We start from the raw sequence: 22,300 nt of genomic DNA, 5'->3' as shown, positions 1-22,300 counted from the left end.
TTATAAATATAAATGGGTTTGAAAAATTAAGTCAGCTAAATTGTGACTGAGTAGGTAGCAAACGGCCTTTGGCTCTACTTCAACATGTGATGCAATATTTTCTGTATATAATTATTGTTTTCAGAGTTTTTGTGTTATTTCTGAAGAAGTCTGTAATTATAAGAATGAAAGCAATAAAGCCATGGGTGATCTTATGGTTCCAGATGTTTGAAGTACTTCAAAAAATGTTTTATAGTAGCAATGCATGTCTCTCTGTTTAGTATACACACGTTTCTATAGTAATAGTGTATCCCTCTGTTTAATATACACAGCTGTTCCTATAGCAACAATGTGTCTCTATAAGCAGATGTTAATACTGAAACCATGTGTCTTCTTTCCATTTAACATAGACAGATGCTACTATAACAGCTATGTATTTGTCTATGTAAGGTACTCCATACTGTTCCTATAGTACCAATGTATCTCACTGTCTAATATGGACAAGTGCTCCTATAGTAACAATGTGGCTCTCTATGTAATATGCAGAGGTGTTGCCATTGTAACAATGTATTTCTCTGTTTAAGGTACGTCTGTGATGACTGTAACAGCTGCAGATGCTGATGACCCTAATACATATAATGCTATTCTTAACTATTTTCTGCTGGATAAGAGCCCTGATATGATGTTTACGATTAACAGGGAAACAGGACTTATCAGCACAGTAGCAGCAGGCCTTGACAGAGAGGTAAGTAAGCATTTCTTTACCAGCTAGCTCAGCCTCCACCCCAGCCACATGTAGCTCTTGTCAGGGGTTATGTGGAGGCATTGTGGATGAGATCTACACAATATGTAGGCAATACCAATGGTAATTGTAAGAAAGAAAATGTAAATATATACTATATCTGGTCAACTATGGTTAGTGTTTCTGATAACAAGTTCTGCCCTTGGCATGAACCTCATTCCATTAGGTTATTTATCAATGCATAGATTATGCTACACCTTTTTGCACCCTCTCACTGCCCCCAACCAATGGTTGATTGACAGACATCCACAATGGTATGCCTTGTGTGATGTTCTAACCTTCATCTGGACTAGAAACATCACCTTTGGACTTGTACGGTTAGAAATACAGTATCTGATACATAGTAAAAAGAAGATTTGATATAATGTTTTTGGTAGGATGGCAAGAGACAAGGTAAAAAAAAAACATATCATCTACACTGCACAAAGTACAGAAATCAGGACAAGATAAGAGACATATCAGCTACACCTGCACAAAGAACAGAAATTAGGACAAGGTAAGAGACATATCAGCTACACCTTCAAAAAGTACAGAAATCAGGACAACATAAGAGGCATATCAGCTACACCTGCACAAAGTACAGACATCAAAACAAGGTAAGAGACATAGCTACACCTGCACAAATTACAGAAATCAGGACAACATAACAGGAATATCAGCTACACCTGCACAAAGTACAAAAATCAGGACAAGGTAAAAGACATAGCTACACCTGCACAAAGTACAGAAATCAGGACAAGGTAAGAGACATATCAGCTACACAGGCACAAAGTACAGAAATTAGGACAAGGTAACAGACATATCAGCTACACCTGCACAAAGTACGGAAATCAGGACAAGGTAAGAGAAATATCAGCTGTACTGCACAAACTACAGAAATCAGGACAAGTTAAGAGACATATCAGCTACACTTGCACAAAGTACAAACATTAGAACAAGGTAAGAGACATATCATCCACGCCTGAACAACATATATAAATCAGGAGAAGGTAAGAGACATATCAGCAGTACTGCACAAAGTACAGAAATAAGGACAACATAAGAGGCATATAAGCTACACCTGCACAAAGTACAGAAATCAGGAAAAGGCAAGAGACATATCAGCTGTACTGCACAAAGTACAAAACTCAGGACAAGGTAACTGACATATCACCTACAAATCCACAAAGTACAGAAATCAGGACAACATAAGAGGCATATCAACTACACCTACACAAAGTACAGAAATCAGGACAATGTAAGAGACATATCAGCTACACCTGCACAAAGACCAAAAATCAGGACAACATAAGAGGCATATCAGCTACACCTCCATAAAGTACAGAAATCAGGACAACATAAAAGACATATCAGCTACACCTGCACAAAGTACAGAAACCAGGACAAGGTACGAGACATATCAGCTGAACTGCACAAAGTACAGAAATCAGGACAAGGTAAGAGACATATCAACAACACCTGCATAAAGTACAGAAATTAGGACAAGGTAAGATACGTATCAGCTACACGTGCACAAAGTACAGAAATCAGGACAAGGTAAGAGACATATCAGCTGTACTGCACAACGTACAGAAATCAGGACAAGGTAAGAGACATATCAGCTACACATGCACAAAGTACAGAAATTAGGACAAGGTAAGAGACATCAGCAAAACCTGTACAGAGTACAGAAATCAGAACAAGGTAAGAGACATATCAGCTACACCTGCACAAAGTACAGAAATCAGGACAAGGTAAAAGACATATCAACTACACTTGCACAAGGTACAGAAATCAGAACAAGGTAAGTGACATATTAGCTACACCTGCACAAAGTACAGAACTCAGGACAAGGTAAGAGAAATATCAGCTACTCCTGCACAAAGTACAGAAATCAGGACAAGGTAAGAGACATAGCTGTACTGCACAAAGTACAGAAATCAGGGCAATGTAAAAGACATATCAGCTATACTGCACAAAGTACGGAAATCAGAACAAGGTAAGTGACATATCATTTACACCTGCACAAAGTACAAAAATCAGGACAAGGTAAGAGACATAGCTACATCTGCAAAAAGTACAGAAATGAGGAAAACATAAGAGGCATACCAGCTACACCTGCACAAAGTACAGAAATCAGAACAAGGTAAGCGACATATCAGCTATACCTGACAAAGTACAGAAATCAGGACAAGGTAAGAGACATATCAGCTATACCTGCACAAAGTACAGAAATCAGGACAAGGTAAGAGACATATCTGCTACCCCTGCACAAAGTACAAAAATCAGGACAAAGTAAGAGACATAGCTACACCTGCAAAAATTACAGAAATGAGGAAAACATAAGAGGCATACCAGCTACACCTGCACAAAGTACAGAAATCAGGACAACATAAGAGACATATCAGCTACAGCTGCACGAAGTACAGAAATCAGAGCAAGGCAAGAGACATATCAGCTACACCTGCACAAAGTACCAAAATCAGGACAAGGTAAGAGACATATCAGCTACACCTGCATAAAGTACATAAATCAAGACAAGGTAAAAGCCATATAGCTACACTTGCACAAAGTACAGAAGTCAGAACAAGGTAAGCGACATATCAGCTACACTTGCCAAAGTACAGAAATCAGGGCAAGGTAAGAGCCATATCAGCTACACCTGCATAAAGTGAAGAAATCAGGACAGGGTAAGAGACATATCAGCTGTAGTGTACGAAGTACAGAAATCAGTACAAGGTAAGAAATATGTCAGCTACGCCTGTACAAAGTACAAAAATCAGGGCAAGGTAAGAGAAATATCAGCTACAGCTGCACAAAGTATAGAAATCAGAACAAGGTAAGTGACATATCAGCTACACCTGCACAAAGTACAGAAATCAAAGGTAAGAGACATATCAGCTACACCTGCACAAAGTACAGAAATCAGGACAAGGTAAGAGACATATCAGCTTTACTGCACAAAATACAGAAATCAGGACAAAGTAAGAGACATATCAGCTACACCTGCACAAAGTACAGAAATCAGGACAACATAAGAGACATATCAGCTATACCTGCACAAAGTACAGAAATCAGGACAATGTAAGAGACATATCAGCTGTAGTGCACACATTGCAGAAATCAGGATATGGTAAGAGACATAGCTACACCTGCACAAAGTACAGAAATTAGGGCAAAGTAATAGAAATATCAGCTCCACCTGCACAAAGTAGAGAAATCAGAACAAGATAAGAGACATATCAGCTACAGCTGCACAAAGTAGAGAAATCAGAACAAGGTATGAGACATGTCAGCTACACCTTCACAAAGTGCAGAAATCAGGACAAGGAAAGAGACATATCAGCTACACCTGCACAAAGTACAGAAACCATGACAAGGGAAGAGACATATCAGCTACACCTGCACAAAGTACAGAAATCAGGACAACATAAGACTGTTGTTGTTGGTTTTTTTTTTTTTCTGGATGAAAAGCCCTTCGTAATGAGGTGTGCCACATAGAAGGATTTCCTGACTGTTGTGGCGATGTGGTTATCGAAGGTGAGACCACTGTCCACCTGTGTCCCTAAGTCTCTTATCACACTTTCTGTGTTTAGTGTACTGCCACCTGTATGGTAATTCATGGATACATGTTTTTTCCCAAAGGGGATAACAATACATTTCTTGGCATTGAGCTTGAGCCCATGGCTCTGGCACCAAGCATCTGTTTCTGTAAGGCCATTTTGTAGAGTATCCACATCATTTGGGGATTCAATAATGGCTCCCAGTTTGCAGTCATCTGCAAACTTTGTTAGACAGAGTCCCTTAGTGTTGACCTGTACTTCAGAGAAGTAGATGCCAAACAAGAGCGGCCCCAGGACTGAACCCTGAGGTACTCCACTTGTCACTTGTCTGGAGCTGGATTTGGAGTCGGCTACTTTTACAGTGTGGGTTCTATCAGTAAGCCATTTAGCAACCCATTGGGTGACATAGGGATTAATGCCCAACTTAGTAAGTTTATCTATGATTCCAGAGTGGGGGATGGTGTCAAAGGCCTTGGCAAGGTCTAGATAGGCTGTGTGGACCACCTTACCCTTATCCATGGCTCTGGAGACTGATTCAAAGAAGTCAATCAGGTTCAGGAGACAAGATCGGCCCTTCACAAACCCAAACTGGGTGGGGTCCAGTGTTTGAAGGTTGCCAATGTCTTTGTTTATAAGTTCCATGATAATACACTCCATGGCCTTGCAGATAAGGCTTGTCAGACTGATGGGATGGTAGTTTCCGGGTTCCATGGTGGATTCCCCCTTGTGGATTGGGATAACTGTAGCTCTGCGCCACTCATTGGGTACAAAACCTGAGGTGAGGCTATGATTAAACATAACACTTAGGTGAGGTGCCAGTTCATATTGTAGTTCATGTAGTACACAGCCCGGGATGTCATCTGGTCCCATGGATGCTGTATTCTTGGCTTTAGAGAGTGTGTTTTGTACCTGTGTGGCCGTTATTACTGGAATTTGGCAATCTTCCGGTATTGAGATGGGCCATTTAGGGGGTGAGAGGGGGGTGAAGTTGGCACTGAATCGATCTGCCAGGATATTGGCAATATCCTTTGGATCAGTATATTTAATGCCATTCTGTTTTAGCTCAGAGCAGATCTGAGCATTGCCATTTAGATTCTTGACATAGTTATAGAATGCTTTGTTGTCTTTGGAATCTTTGGCAATTTTATTTTCATAACTAGCTTTGGAGGATTTTATGAGGCATCTCAGTTTCTTACTGAGGCTAGTAAGGGAGTTTTTTGCATCCTGGGATTTTCCTCTTTTCTGCAAAAGTTTCTTCCTTTTGTTGTAAAGTTTGTTTATGGCAGGGGACCACCAGATTGGCTTCCTTTTTTTGGATGAGAGCATTTTGGTTCTATTTGGGATGGCACGATTCAGGCATATCAGCTTCACCTGTACAAAGTACAGAAATCAGTACAACATAAGAGACATAGCTACACCTGCACAAAATACAGAAATCAGGACGAGTTAAGAGACATGTCAGCTGTACTGCACAAAGTACAGAAATCAGGATAAGGTTACGAGACATATCAGCTACACCTGCACAAAGAAGAGAAATTAGGAGAAGGTATGAGACATATCAGCTACACCTGCACAAAGTACAAAAATCAGGACAAGGTAAGAGACCAATTAGCTGCACTGCATATAGTACAGATATCAGGACAAGGTAAGAGACAAATCAGCTACACTTGCACAATGTACAAAAATCAGAACAAGGTAAGCGACATATCAACTACACCTTCACAAAGTACAGAAATCAGGACAAGGTAAGAGACATATCAGCGACGGCTGCACAAAGTACAGAAATCAGGACAATGTAAGAGACATATCTGCTACACCTGCACAAACTACAGAAATCAGGACAAAGTAAGAGACATATCAGCTATTCCTGCACAAAGTGAAGAAATCAGGACAAGATAAGAGACATATCAGCTACACCTGCACAAAGTACATAAATCAGGACAACATAAGAGACATATCAGCTATACCTGCACAAAGTACAGAAATCAGGACAATGTAAGAGACATATCAGCTGTAGTGCACACATTGCAGAAATCAGGATATGGTAAGAGACATATCAGCTAAACCTGCACAAAGTACAGAAATTAGGACAAGGTAAGAGACATATCAGCTGTACTGCACAAAATACAAAAATCAGGACAATATAAGAGACATAGCTACACCTGTACAAAGTAGATAAATCAGGACAACTTAAGAGAAATATCAGCTCCACCTGCACAAATCAGAGCAAGATAAGAAACATATCAGCTACATTTGCACAAAGTAAAGAAATCAGAACAAGGTAAGAGACATATCAGCTACACCCGCATAAAAAACAGAAATCAGAACAAGGTATGAGACATGTCAGCTACACCTTCACAAAGTACAGAAATCAGAACAAGTTAAGCGACATATCAGCTATACCTGACAAAGTACAGAAATCAGGACAAGGTAAGAGACATATCTGCTACCCCTGCACAAAGTACAAAAATCAGGACAAAGTAAGAGACATAGCTACATCTGCAAAAAGTACAGAAATGAGGAAAACATAAGAGGCATACCAACTACACCTGCACAGAGTACAGAAATCAGGACAACATAAGAGACATATTAGCTACAGCTGCAAGAAGTACAGAAATCAGAGCAAGGTAAGAGACATATCAGCAACACTTGCCAAAATGCAGAAATCAGGGCAAGGTAAGAGACATATCAGCTACACTTGCACAAAGTACCGAAATCAGGACAAGGTACAAGACATATCAGCTACACCTGCATAAAGTACAAAAATCAGGACAAGATAAGAGATATATTAGCAACACCTGCAGAAAGTACAGAAGTCAGGACAATGTAAGAGAGATACCAGCTGTACTGCACAAAGTACAGAAATCAGGACAAGGAAAGAGACATAGCTACACCTGCACAAAGTACAGAAAACAGGACAAGGTAAGTGACATATCATCTACACCTGCACAAAGCACAGAAATCAGGATAACAAAAGAGGCATATCAGCTATACCTGCACAAAGTACAGAAATGAGTACAACATTAGAGACATAGCTACATCTGCACAAAGTACAAAAATCAGGACAAGCTAAGAGACATATCAGGTACACTTGCACAAAGTACAGAAATCAGGATAAGGTAAGCAACATATCAGCTGTAGTTCACAAAGTACAGAAATCAGGACAAGGTAAGAGACATATCAGCTACACTTGCACCAAGTGGGATGAAGGTGCAGTAACAGACAGGTCAGCAATAACACACAAGGGTCCTCTTTGTTGAGGGTGGGACATCATTACATGGTACAAAGTAAAATAAATTAAGTGGGGGATCATCCAGACCACAATGGATCCCCTGTATTAATGGATGGGCAGCAGATATACTATTGAAAAATTGATGATCCATACCATAGTATAGTCATACTTTGAATAGTTGGTGATTGTATCCATTTATACTATCTTCAGGCATTTATCTTGATGTTTGCATTGGTCAAAATAAAAAATGGAGATTAGAGATGCAGGGAGGACATGACTGTATGCTGATGATAAAAAGACGGTGTCTGTCAACTGTAGAGAGAACTTGCAACTCGGTGGAGCTGTGGACATGAATGTTATCAAGGATAAAGTTATTTATTTTATTTTACATTTGTTAACCGGGAAAGTCCACTGGATACAGGTCATTTTTCAGTGGAGGCCCGGGGAGAAAAGCTGCACAGATAACCAACAACTAAGATCATTAGTGGTACACAATATGCAATATGATTATGTCAAATGCTGAAATAATACATCATTATTAAGAAGTTACAAGTATAAAATGTATGTACATACAGATGAATCAGCAAAAGATATAAACAAATAGTATAAGGAATATTTAAAAATCCTAGGTCATAGAAATAGTTATAACAACATACGGGCTGTAAACATTCAGATAAACTGAGTAGAGAATAGAGTATATGAAGGTAGAACTAGCCTGGAGTAGTGCAGGAACAGAGCCAATTAGTATTGTGGTGAGGTTTTAGTGGCCTTTTAAACTGTGTTAAGGAAGAGATGGAAGATATGTGGGTTGGTAGAGAGTTCCATATTTTAGACATGAAATTAGATAAGAGAGTGATTCCTGTGCTGCATTATTGGCTTTAGTTAGTTTAAGAAGGAATTTATTACTGGAGCAGACAGTCCTGCTACTACAGTAAGGATAAAGTAGGTTTTGTAGTACAGGGGTTCTCTCTGGTTGGTACAGAATTTTATAAGCCAGAGTAAACTGATTATAATGTAAGAGTTGGGGAAATTCTAGCCAGTTGAGCTGCTCTGAAGCTATGCAGTGGTGTGATCTATATGGGGAATCTGAGACAAAGCTGGCTATTTTGTTGTAGCAGGAGTCCAGTTTAGCTAAATCTGCCTTTCTGAGGTTGGTAAGAATAGGGGAAACATAGAGAAGTGTAGAGGTCAGATGAGTGCATGATATGGTGGACTTTGTGTGTCTGGTAAGATACTGCCTATTTCTACAGAGGGTACCCAGTTTTTTATGTACTTTCGTAACAGTTTGGGAGATGTGAATATTAAATCTCAAATTATTGTCAGTCTTGACTCCAAGAAGTTTTGTGTGTCCTATGGAAGAGATAATAGTTTTATTACTGGACATAATGTTAAAGGTGGGGTCTAAAGAGATGGATCTAGTAGGTTTGAAGAGAAGCAGTTTACTTTTACCAGGATTCAGAATAAGTTGGATTTTGGATAGCCATGTTTCAACCAAGAGAAAGGATTCTTATGTTAGTGTGTGGAGTTCATGGAATGAAGAAGCTGCACAAATTAATATAGAATCATCTGCATATTGTATGACAGATGCATGGGGTGTAGAAGTGTGAAGGTTGTTAGTGCAGAGCGTGAAAAGTAGTGGGCCTAGCATGGAGCCTTGGGGTACTCCAAGAGTGACTGGAAGACGAGGTGAGAGTTCTTGCTGCCACAATATTGCTTGCTGGTGGCTGACTAAATAGCTTTGGAACCAGGCTATGGAGGATTTACCAAGGCCTAGATCAGAAAGAGCTTTGATAAGTATACTATGTCTGACCATGTCAAAGGCCTTAGACAAGTTGAGAAAGGTAACGGATACAAATTTGCCATTGTTTCTGTGGTTGTTTACTGTATTGGTGAAGGACATTAGAGCGATGGTGGTACTGTTAAAGGGGCAAAAGCCATGTTGAGTGTTTGAAAGGAGTTTGTGGGTATGCAAGTAGTGCATAATTTGGGTATGTATGCATCTTTCCAGGATTTTGGCAATAGGGGATAGACTAGCTATTGGATGGTAGTTGGTCAGTTCTGTAGAATTACCTCCTTTATGAAGAGGGATTATAAGTGATATTTTCCAAATGTCGGGGACAAAGGCTTCTGACAAGGATATGTTAATGAGAATGGCTATTGGGTAGGCAACAGCTCCAGCAGCTATTTGTAGGAATTCTGCCAGTAATTTGTCTGATGCTAGTTTTGTGGGCTTAAGTTTTCTAAGGTATTTTTGTATCCTATCCATAGAGGCTAGAGACAGGCTGGAAGTGAAATGTGTTGTTGTTGCTATGTGTTTTACAGAGTTCTATGGGGGGGGGGGTTGTTTTGTTGGTTAGATAGGGCTAGAATGGTCTCAATAAAGAATTTGTTAAATTGCATAGCTGTGTTCTCTGATGTGTTTTCTGAGGTATGGGAGGGAGTACTACATTTATGTGGTAGAATAAATTTGTTAATGGCTACCCAGAACTTTTGAGGATTGTTTTGATGCTTTATTTGTAGATTGTAGTAGTAGTAGTAGTTAATCTTGTCAAGTTTTACTAGTTTTTTAGTTTTGTTCCTGAGCTCCTGGTAAGTTTGGTTTGTGGCTTGGGACCTGACCTTGTGCCAGTGATCCCAGGCTTTGTCTCTGGCTTTGAGGAGGGATCTGGTATCTTTACTTAGCCAAGGTGTGGTGTTTGCTTTGATTCTGATGATTCTTGGAGGGGCATATAGGTTTAGGATATCTAGAAAGGTGGAATTAAAAAGTTTAACGGCCTTGTCTAAGTCAAGATACTTCATGATGTTAAGTAGGTATCTGTCTTGGAGCCACACAAGACTGGAAATATCAAAAGGGTAGTGAAAAGAACATTGGCTGAAGCGAAGACTAGAAACTGGTCTCGCAATGGTGAGCGGTAGGACGTACATCATTTCATATACTCACATCAAACAATACAAAGGGAAACAAGAAGAAAAGTAACGGTTACGGAAGTCTTTAGTGAAAATTCCATTCCATGCAAAATAAGGGTCTGTATTACAAGATCGAATAACTAAAGATCGATCTTGTAATATCAAAGCCTAAAAATCTCGAATGGCTGATTTAACCCAGGGAAACACTTCCCTTGGCCGTTATGTGGATTATGCCCTTTTCTCCGATTTGGAGCAATCTCAGAGTTGGTATATTTAGTTGGGGGGGCACAGCTCCCCACATTGGGGGTTTTGGGGATGAAGCCCCTCACTTGATTTGGAATTTAAAGTTTTTTTTTTCATGCAGCCAGGGGAAGTGTTTCCCTGGGTTAAATTGGCTGTTCAAGATTTTTAGGTTTTGATATTACAAGATCGATCTTTAGTTATTCGATTAACTAAAGTTTCAATCTTGTAATATAGACCCAGAAAATCATATCTGTTTTAGGACCAGAATTAATTCAAGTGCTTTGTGGAACTAGCTCCCAACCACACACACACACACACACACACACACACACACACACACACACACACACACACACACACACACACACACACACGTATCTGTTCCACACCCATAATGAATATTTATGCCTGATGCTAACCATGTAGCTCATCTGCAGATGCTTTGAGGATTCTAGGTAGGCGGTTAGTAAGATGGAACCTAAATTGTAATGCAAAGAAGTGTAAAGTAAAGCATTCAGAATCAAAAAGCTGAAATAAAAATTGTGTACTGTGGGGAGGGATGTTGAAAGAGCTGATGGTGGAAACAGATTTGAAGGGTATAGATTGCCTACTGTATAACCGTATGAGACAACTTGCCATGCAGTGGTGAGATCAAAATCATACAGTGGTATATCACTGCGTGACAGAATGCCAGATATTAATACAATGTTGCAATATGTTGCTGTGAGACATATTGGCAATGGTTAAGAAAATGTTATTTTACATCAACTGGGGAGAGAAAGGATTTAAGACAGACAACTGTTACAGACTGTGTATAATGTTCTAGTGATGTTTAGCTGGGATACTGTTTGTGTGGTTCTTAGTATCTTCAGTGTGGAGACTGTAATGTTGAACAAAGTACAAAGGAGAATCATTAGAATTATTAATTATATGAGTTCACATGAGGGAAGGTTTGCAGTGATTAAATATGCTGTTGTTGGAAGAGAACAAATGAAAAGGGAATGTGCTAGAAAGTCACAGTGAATAGGTGAGACTAAAGGACCATAACTCAGATTGAAAAATAGGGGAGGTAGAAATCATGCCTCACAATGCTGCTTCATGGCACAGAGGTATAAACTGCTGAGTGTGAGCCATGCATGACTCAAAACACACTTGAAACAAGGATAGACTACCAGATGAGTTCCTGGTAAAAGCAGCTGGGGATGATCAGAAGTGAGCAGCCAACATCAGTCCATCTATCCTAAGGAACAGTCACTGCTGCTGGAATGGCTGAAATGGTGTCTTCTAGAAAAGGATAGGAAGCCAGCGACAGAATGCAGTAGGTCAGCGAAAAGCACAGGATTAGCAAGCAATGCTTTATGTTGTAGCCGGGGTGATGCATGTATACAGCTGTGTGTGCACCAAAGGGTCCAGCACTGTGATTCTTCTTTAAGTGGACAGAGTTCTGCAAAGCAGATGTGGATGTATGGGAGACAGGAAATACAGGAAAAGTATGGCAGGCTAGGCATTATGGGAAAAACATGGCAGGCTAGGCATTATGGGAAAAACATGGCTGCCTAAATGAAAGCCCCAAAATTCAGAAGTTAATAGTAGGCAGTTGCAGAGCAGAGAAGGATAAATTTAAAAAAAAAGTAATTATTCACATGCTGATGTTATTGTATTATGAAAAAAAGAAGCCCCTTTATATGGAAAGGGTTGAGTGGAGTTGAAATTCTGTATCAAGTTTTAGGCATCAAATTACACTGAAATCATGATCATTCGCTTCAAGAATGTTGAGTTACCCAAGGATTTTGTCCTTGCCATCCTGATTGGTCTTGACTAAATCTTTCTAGCTTGGACCAATTATTTATCAGCTCATCACTACTTGTTCAAGATGTGGGGACTTTCAGCTCTTAAAGAAGGAACGTGTGTCCTAGTCTTGAAGAAGTGAACTTTTAATCTAGATGGCTTTCATAACCACAGCCTCATCTCTAATGGTCTGTACATGGGTAAGGTTACAGAGAAAGTGATGTACGTGCACAACTCTAAAATGTGGGCTCACATAGTTCATAACCTATTTCAGTCTGATTTTCAATCAAGACATAATAATGGGATTATTAACTCTTGGGCAGTATGTGACCTTCTAGCAACAAGAGTTCAATGTTACTGTTCTGTGTTGCATCCTCTTTGGATCCCTTCCAGCATTTGACACAGTTGACCATGATATTTTACTGGATTATCCTTGGACATACTTTGGAATTTTTACTACAGCCCAATAGTGGTTTGCATCCTACCTCTTGGAATGAACGGTGAGCACTGTATCTGAGATTAATTCTTCCTGTCTTATCTTTCTCATTTCCAGAGTTCCACAGGACTTTATACAGGGAGAGTTGTTATTTTCCATGTACATACTTCCATTGGAGATCCCATCAACAGAAGAGGCTTATGCTGTCGCTGGAATGTCATATGACATCCAGTTATACCTCTTATTTACTTGGAATCTCATGTCTTTTATTAACACTCTTGGAGAAAGGAGCATAGCCATAGTGCAGCAAAGGGAGCAGCTGCCCCAGGTGCAAGGCATTATGGGGCATGTCAGATGACATCCAGTTATACCTCCTATTTACTCGGGATCTAATGTCATTCATTAACACTCTTGGAGGAAGGAGCATAGCCATAGTGCAGCAAAGGGAGCAGCTGCCCCAGGTGCAAGGCATTATTGGGCATGTCAGATGGCAGCCAGTTATACCTCCTATTTACTTCGGATCTAATGTCATTTATTAACACTCTTGGAGAAAGGAGCATAGCCATAGTGCAGCAAAGGGAGCAACTGCCCCAGGTGCAAGGCATTACGGCGTATGACAGATGACATTCAGTTATACCTCCTATTTACTTGGGATCTAATGTCATTTATTAACACTCTTGGAGGAAGGATCATAGCCACAGTGCAGCAAAGGGAGCACCTGCCCCATGTGCAAGGCATTATGGGGCATGTCAGATGACATCCAGTTATACCTCCTATTTACTCGGGATCTAATGTCATTTATTAATGCTCTTGGGGGAAGGAGCATAGCCATAGTGCAGCAAAGGGAGCAGGTACCCCACGTGCAAGGCATTATGGGGCATGTCAGATGATATCCAGTTATACCTCCTATTTACTCGGGATCTAATGTCATTTATTAACACTCTTGGAAGAAGGAGCATAGCCACAGTGCAGCAAAAGGAGCAGCTGCCCCAGGTGCAAGGCATTATGGGGCACTATCAGGACAGGCCAACTGATGGGTAGTGTAGTGCCAGCATTAATTTTCAGGAGGACATCAACATGTTCTATGACTACCTGTGTACTTATTCTACATATTGCCACGCTAGGATTTTAATGTACAGGACCCTTATGGAGTTAATTTTGCAAAATAACTTTATTTTATTTGAAAACCAGTTATTTACGCAAAAAATTGGAGTTGCGATGGGGGCGGCCTGTGCCCTCCTCTTTGCCAATGTTGTATTAATCCAGTGAGAACTCAATACAGTGCTCAAACACAAACTTTTCAAACACTATAGATTTTATTGTAGATATCTAGACGATTTATTAATTTTTTGGGATGGCACAGGTGAACAACTACAGCAATTTTTATGTTTTTGAATTCAAGTACCGAGTTTCTAAAACTTACTATGCAATCCAATTCTGAGCTCATTAACTTTTTGGATATCACTATACAAAAAGACATACAGAACCACAGATTCACTTCCACTTTGTTTAGGAAACCCACATATTCGAACACCCTGCTACATATTGATCATTGCCATCCTATACACTAGAAAAAATCTCTGGTAAAAGGACAGGGTGTTAGGTTAGCAAGGATGATAAGTGAATTCACTGTGTTCCTACAGGAAATTGGCAAACTTAGAACTATGCTTTGCAGGAGGAGTTACCCCGGGACATTTATTGATCTAATTTTGAGTGAAGTTACAGGAAAAAGAAACAGTGGGTATTTCATCCCACTTTTGGAGGGGTGATGATGAACATGTCAGCAGACACACAGGGAGGAGGCACCAAGTCCTTTATGGATGCCATGATTCTTACATTTAACCCCCTTTACTACAACATCAGAGAAGTCCCATACAACAGCTGTATGATACGTATTACAGACAACCTCTGTAAATCAAGACTTGGGGACAAGCCTTGTGTAATGTATAGGAGAGACAAGTGTATAAAAAATCTCTTGGGAAGTAATTTCCCAAGGGAGAGGGAGGGACATATGAGAAAATGTGGACACTGTGCGCAATGTCTGTATATTCTAGAATCCAGTAGCATTTGATTAAGGGCTTATGGCTATGTTCACTTGAAAGGGAAATATAATTGCCAAAGCAAATGTATAGGTTACATCACAATTTGTCAAGTATGTGACCAATTTTATATTAGAAAAACAGTTAGTGGTTTTAAACAAGTATATTTATCAGCATGTTTATGACATCATGAAAGGCAATGAGAACATACAATGGAGCATTCACAGCATTATTTTACATTTTCTGTTTTAGAACAAATTCACAAAGAGAACAGCAGGGGAGGGCCAGTAGACTGGTTCCTTAAATACAAGGAACTGCTCTGGCAGCACAGATGTAATGCTACAAAAAGCCTGGTTTGAATGGCACGTGTTCATGCCTGGTTTGAATGGCACGTGTTCACGCTGGTTTGAATGGTGCATGTTCACGCCTGGTTTGAATCGTGCGTGTTCACGCCTGGTTTGAATGGTGCGTGTTCACGCCTGGTTTGAATGGCACGTGTTCACGCCTGGTTTGAATGGCACGTGTTCATGCCTGGTTTGAATGGCACGTGTTCACGCCTGGTTTGAATGGCACGTGTTCACGCCTGGTTTGAATGGCACGTGTTCATGCCTGGTTTGAATGGCACGTGTTCACGCCTGGTTTGAATGGCACGTGTTCACGCCTGGTTTGAATGGCACGTGTTCACGCCTGGTTTGAATGGCACGTGTTCATGCCTGGTTTGAATGGCACGTGTTCACGCCTGGTTTGAATGGCACGTGTTCATGTGTTCTATCTCATGCTTCTTAAAACTCCAATCTGAGTTTCATTTGTAATAATTGCTATTTTATCAAGTACATGGTCTGATATACTGGTTCCCTGCTTAACAGGAATTTAAACAAGTTAATGAGATTTTTTGGAACAATATAATTTTTAATTTATTTTTGTAAAATAACTTATGTAAGAAGGTTTACAGTATTGGAGACTGCTAGCATTTTATTTGCCTGCTTGGGGTCATAAAGTTCTATTGTGTTTAGGGTTGATTGATTGGACTTTCAGCCTATCATTTTTTAAGATTCAAACATGTGATACATTAGTTTTGTATATAATCAAGTCTTTAATGTTTTTAATTTATTCTGATGAAGTCTTGAGCCAAATGCCAGACGAAAGCACTCAGCAATAAAGAGGTTCAATGGTGGGACAGCTTGTCTCCTTGCAGTTTTGTATCTATGGGGATTTCAGTGATTCCTTTTACTTGGGAATCCCTATCTCAGAATTAATCTGTATCAAGGCAGCATTCTGCAGCATAAATACTAGCTGACATTTCTTATCCCTGATGCATTATACCGGTTCAGTGCTCACAGCCTAACTACTAAATAGTACTTATTACTGCAGACATATTATAAACATTATGTTCTCCCAGTCTAAATACTGAATGCTATTTCTCATTACCAGCATATTCTACTGGTTCTGTGCTGCCATCTTAACTACTAAATGGTACTTCTTAATACTGAACATACCTCTCAACCTCTTAGCACAAGTAATCTGGACAGGGCCTAAAATAATGGGGAGAAAGGCCCAAAACTAGGGACAATTTTTAAATATTGCTCTTATAAACTTAGAAAGTTGCTAAAATAACAATACTTGTGTTAGCATGCATTTCCTGGAGGGTATGCAGTCTGAAACTCAAATGTATGTCATTATTTAATGATTTCAGTCTTTTATGATTTCCCAGAAAGCCACACATTGTTTGAGGAACACACCAAAAATATGAGACAAAAATCTGAACATTCTGCAAAGACCTGCTCAATTGAGAGGTATGATACTAACACATTATACTGGGTCTGTACACCCAGCCTAGCTACCAAGTGGTAATTCTTATTACTGACATATTATATTAGTTCTATGTGCCCATCCAAACCACTAAATGGTACTTTTTATTATGAGCATATTATAGTGGTTTTATGAGGCCACTCTAATTACTAAATGCCACTTCTTAATACCAACATATTATACTGGTTGAATGTGCTGCAATGTTGTTATGGCATGAAGTCTTGATCAGTTTGCATATGTGAAGTGGTTGTCCTGTCAGACTGGAAGAGCTGACCTCTAGTCCTACCAGCTGAGCACCGGACATAAGGAACATCTGATGTTTGATGTAGTCCTACCAGCTGAGCACCGGACATAAGAAACATCTGATGTTTGATGTAGTCCTACCAGCTGAGCACCGGACATAAGGAACAGCTGATGTTTAATGTAGTCCTACCAGCTGAGCACCGGACATAAGGAACAGCTGATGTTTGATGTAGTCCTACCAGCTGAGCACCGGACATAAGGAACATCTGATGTTTGATGTGATCTGGGAACACTAAAGTAGCAACAGCAAACATTCTTAAGTTATAAACTGCAACTGACAATTCTGTCCAAGCATGCATAATGAGGATTTCCCAATCTTAGATTTTATGATTAGTGAATTACTGACAGGTTTAACTTGGCCTGCTCCCTCACAGTATTCTTTCAGGAACGGGATTGTAGAATCATGGATTATGGATAGTTTCCTAGATCTACAGTGTTATGCAGTCTCATAGTTAGTATATGGATAGTGGGGAGGCAACCATTTGAAATGCTGGGATCTGCTACAGCAAGTCCCAAAATGCAGAAACTGAATGGCTAAAATAACATATACTATGTCCAAGATGCCATTTCTCAGAATTTTCTCTTTTCTTCAAGGTATGCTGTTGTCAGAGTTGCTATACATATAAAATTGGGAGGTGTGGGGGTGCAGGGTGTTTTCCCCCACCCATTGCAAGAAGAAGTTTAAAGCAAAAAAGCAATTTTTTTAGATTCACTCTTCTCCTATTTTTTTGAGTGCCAGCATTTCAGTAGAGAGTCAGAGTTGAAATGGTGTGGTAGTATATCTCCAAAGCTGCAGAGGTATAAGACGCACACAAAAGAAATGTTATTTTTTTCCTCTGTCAATGGCTTGAATATTCATTTTTTTGTTTGTTTTTGTTTTCTTTTTTTGGTGGATTGAGGTGAATATTTACATATTTATATGTATGTGTGAACTAAATTCTTACTTTAACTGCTGCTTTCTTGTTTTGGTGGATTGCGTGAATATTTACATATTTATATGTACCTAGTAATTCTTACTTTAACTGCTGCTGCGTTTTTGTTTGTTTTTGTTTTCTTGTTTTGGTGGATTGCGGTGAATATTTACATATTTATATGTACCTGTGAACGACGCAGCTGATCGACTTAGTAATTCTTACTTTAATTGCTGCTGTGTTTGCCTCCCCTGTTGCTGTTGTATGTACTTACTTACCTTGTACACCTGTATAAAGGTAATGCTTCTTCTGTAAAAAGACCCAGGTCATGGCTGAAAAGGGCTGACTTGGATCAGCTCACTAACCTGTTAGCCATTGTTTGCTGAAATAGGGACAGCAGTTTAAGATCTGCTAGTGAATGGCTTGCCCTTTTCATGCCACAGACAACGGTAGCACAGTCGGCTGCGTAAAACAGCACTGGACATTATGCTGATTATTTTGTACGTTTGCACGCAGGCTGATAGTACGTTGTGTAACTTACATAATCTATCGCCGTTTGCTTCAGTATTCAGCTCGTTGTGTAACTTACCTTATCTATCGCCGTTTGCTTCAGTATTCTGCTGAGGACCTATCATGCATGTTAAATTGCTAAGCAGAGACTTTGTTTACTATTCAGACTATGCTAATGTTACATCTTTTGCTATAATCTGCAGATCCAGTGTAGTCTGTTTTTTTTTCAAGTGAGTTATTGGTTAGGTGAGATGTTTATTGCCTTTCTGTTTGCACCTTATCTCTTAAATTGTAATATTTTCAACTTCATTGCAAGTAGTCTGACTTCCTTGTCTGTATGTGATTTTCAGTGAACTGGAATAGACAATTGTTCCAGACTTATTTATCTCGACATTAAATTGATTTACGTTATTTCTCTGGACTTAATTTATACCAACCAGATACTGATGAGCACATTTTTTTGTCCAGCATTTTGAGGAAATTACTATTTGTTGCTTGGGTTCAGAGTAAATGTCCCAGTTGCATATTTTATTATTCCTGCTTACGGTTATGCTTGAACCAAACTAAAGGCTTCACAATCTGAATTTTGGTTTGCAATTAGTTTATTTCCCTTGCAATTTCTTTCAGGTAGGACAATTTTTGAAGAGCTGTGGACTGCAGTGACAGGTTTCATATTGAAGACCAGCATTTGCAGTTTAAGACACCGACAGACATAATGGTCAAGGTAATTACTTCCCAAGCACAATTTACAGGATTCAATCCAGACCTCTGGCCAATGCCTGTGTGGAGCTTGATAAGTGGGAAGAGGACCTGACATGCACCAAGAACCCTTTCTAATAAAAGGAGGAGACTATGTGCCTGTTTTAACCAGTGTGCCTGTCATAGGCCAATGAGCTACTGGCTGGTCAGGTCAGTGTCCAGTTGCTTGGCCTAAATTACCTGGGATAGCTCTGTTGAGTAAGAGCTGGATGTAAGGCCAATTACCTTACCAGAAATGAACTAGGAATTGTTATACTGAACACAGGTTCACTGAGAAGACGCATCTTTGAAGTGGATGACCTGATGGTAAGGAGGAGACTGGACATTCTGTGTATTCAAAAGACAAGATGGAAAGTTAGCACATCAAATCAACTTGGCTTGGGATCCAGATTCTACAACTCTGGAAGAGCACAGACTAGAAATGGTGTGGGGACTGTGGTGAGGGAGATTCTTCTGAAGACAGCGAGGGATGTCATCAGAATTAACAATAGACATTAGTATTGGCTTCTGCCCTGTATCCTGCCTACCCTGAAACTGGCCATCATCAGGTATGTGCATAGAAAGTCACTCTAACTTGCTTGTGGAGTTGGGGATGGTGTCCTTATTTCTTTAATTTTCCAACCAAATTTCAGAGGTGAACACTGGTTACTATATCCTGTGTTGGACTCCATCCAGTGAGTCATTATTTCTTTAACTTTCACAAACTAGGTATACCAAAGAAACTCCAGTTAAATCCACAAGGCACACTGGAACACACACCAAGAAATCTCCAAAGGAACTCCGGGCAAGAGCAGAACTGAAGTCAAACTTGTTAATCAAATTACATCAGATGTAAAAGGGGGCCCTTACCAGTTACTGTTAGAGAGACAGGAATTGATTTGGCAGCTGAGGTTGAATTCTTACAGAGCTCCAGGTCTTAATGGCAAGGTTTCTCTTTCGTGCATACTGAAATTAAGAAGTCTACTGAGATAGAGCAATGGCCATCTGATGTTTGTGTTGATATTAGTTGCACATATATTGGCATGTACTTATTTCCATTTGTCTACATGTTCCTATGAGATTTAAGCAAGCATTATATTAACAGCATGTTTTTATAAATCTTGAAATGTGAACGCTGGGGTAACATTTCATGATTGTTTGATTTTTTTTTACTGGATTAGGTTTATTTTATATTAGTCTAAGTAGGATTTTTACATGTCCAGCATTTGAGGATGTTGGTTTTTATTTAGTGGGTAATATTTGATTGATCATGTATAAAAGTTTTTTATTTTTAACTTGCAGGCTTGTTATTTATGGTATAGTCCCTTTAAATGTTAATTAGTTTTAACGTGTTTGTAAAAGGAGATGTATATATGGGTGTGGTGTTGTTTGCTCTGTTTGTCTGAAGAAGTTCGGCTATCAGTTGAACGAAAAATTTTGTGGAAATAAATTGTTGCTTAACAAGTTTGACTTCAGTTCTGCTCTCGCCTGGAGTTCCTTTGGAGATTTCTTGGTGTGTGTTCCAGTGTGCCTTGTGGATTTCTTTAACTTTCCCCATGAACGTCTGAGGTGTGCTCACAAAGTCACTATAGTGTGTGTAGGAGCAGTTTACTGTCTCACTGAAATGAGCTGGAAACAGTATCGTGATCATGTGATCATCATCATTTAGATGAGGCACTAAATGAAGGTCCCATCTGCTTCAGTTGGTGGTAGCTCAGGTAGAAGTAAAAGATCTCACTGCACCTTTCAAAAATAGTAGGGCAAGATACCAATGCCCTGGCCAAATTTCCCCTGGTAGTATAAATACCACCTTGCATCTCCAGTAAAAAATAGCTTCTAGCCTAGTGGGATTAACCCTGTCAACAATTGGTAAATAAATAAATCCATCCATCCCTCCACCCATCCATCCATCCATCCATCCATCCATCTACCCATCCATCCATTTTTCTCATTTGTGACAATCAACTACATGATGCATATACAGGTGTCTATCTTTGGGAGGAGGGCATGGAGACATGCTTTGATATATGTCTGACAGGAACAGATTGAAATACATTCTGTTATTTCAGTTTTATCCCAGTCTGGCATCAGAGGGGTATATAGATGGTGACTATCTTTTGCGCATAGGAGTGAGGAGGCATGTCGTAAATATGTATGACAGCAGCAACATAAAATATATGACGGTGGCCATTATGGCTTGATTTTTATCCCAGTGAATTTTCATCCTGTAATAACATCAGAGGGAGGGATACAGAGACGGTTACTATTTCTTCTAGGTTGATAAAGAGACAGGTAGTATTCCCAGATATGATTTATGTATCCTTGCAAGCACTGCATTTGTCTTCTCAGATTACTATGAACGATTATTTTGTCAGCTTTGACCATTATGCCTTGAATGCAACTTATTTTTTCATTGAAATAAAATAAGTAAAACTGAATTTCTTTCCTAGCTTATGAGTTTTGCTAAGACTATCATTGGATCAAGAAAATGCTCTATAATGCTCCTCTGGGCATTTATAATCCTTTGGCTTCTGGGAGCCTAGAAACCCTTAGACCCTTAGCTAAACTCTGTTATTTCCTCCAAATTTATTATTGTGTAGTCTTGGTGAGTTAGAGTGCTGAAAGGATGCAAGAAAAACGAAGCTGAGAGAAGTAAAGCAGAATTTCTCTTCTTAATCATAATTTTTTTTAGGCAATCATTAGATGAAAAGGTTATTAAGAAACTCTAAAATGCACCTCAGAGCATCTAGAACTTCTTGGTTTAATGCAGTTATTCCTAACCCAGTTATCAGAATGCAGTCTTGTCTCATTAGAATGTGTTAAAGGAAAGAATCCAGGAAAAAAGAAAACTGAAGACTAATGTAATCTGTGAGAAAAGAAAGAAAAAAGTAATCCGGATGGCATAGCCAAAGGAGGACGGTGATATACTGCGGTAGCACTGGTGATCTGGGGGGGGGGGGGTAATGGTGAGTCGCCTTGGTGTCCTACATCTAGGGGGCAAGTTTACCTACTCCTTGCTACTTCACTACATACTTTATGGACAATTACTTCTACTTCATTG

General features: G+C 39.5%; 1 protein-coding gene across 1 annotated transcript in view; it reads left to right on the top strand.

Moving 5' to 3' along the window:
• LOC122810164 (cadherin-4-like) overlaps positions 1-22,300 on the top strand; it is a 368,858-nt gene that overhangs the window by 174,781 nt on the left and 171,777 nt on the right. The window contains exon 5 of the mRNA XM_044081642.1: positions 564-724. Within this exon, the coding sequence (XP_043937577.1) occupies positions 564-724 (161 nt within the window). The remainder of the gene's footprint in view (positions 1-563; positions 725-22,300) is intronic.

Source organism: Protopterus annectens, chromosome 8.part1 (assembly GCF_019279795.1).
Source record: "Protopterus annectens isolate FY-2018-M chromosome 8.part1, PAN1.0, whole genome shotgun sequence".
Lineage (NCBI taxonomy): Eukaryota > Metazoa > Chordata > Ceratodontiformes > Protopteridae > Protopterus > Protopterus annectens.
Note: the sequence above shows the minus strand (reverse complement) of the source record. Positions and strands in the feature narration are given on the sequence as shown.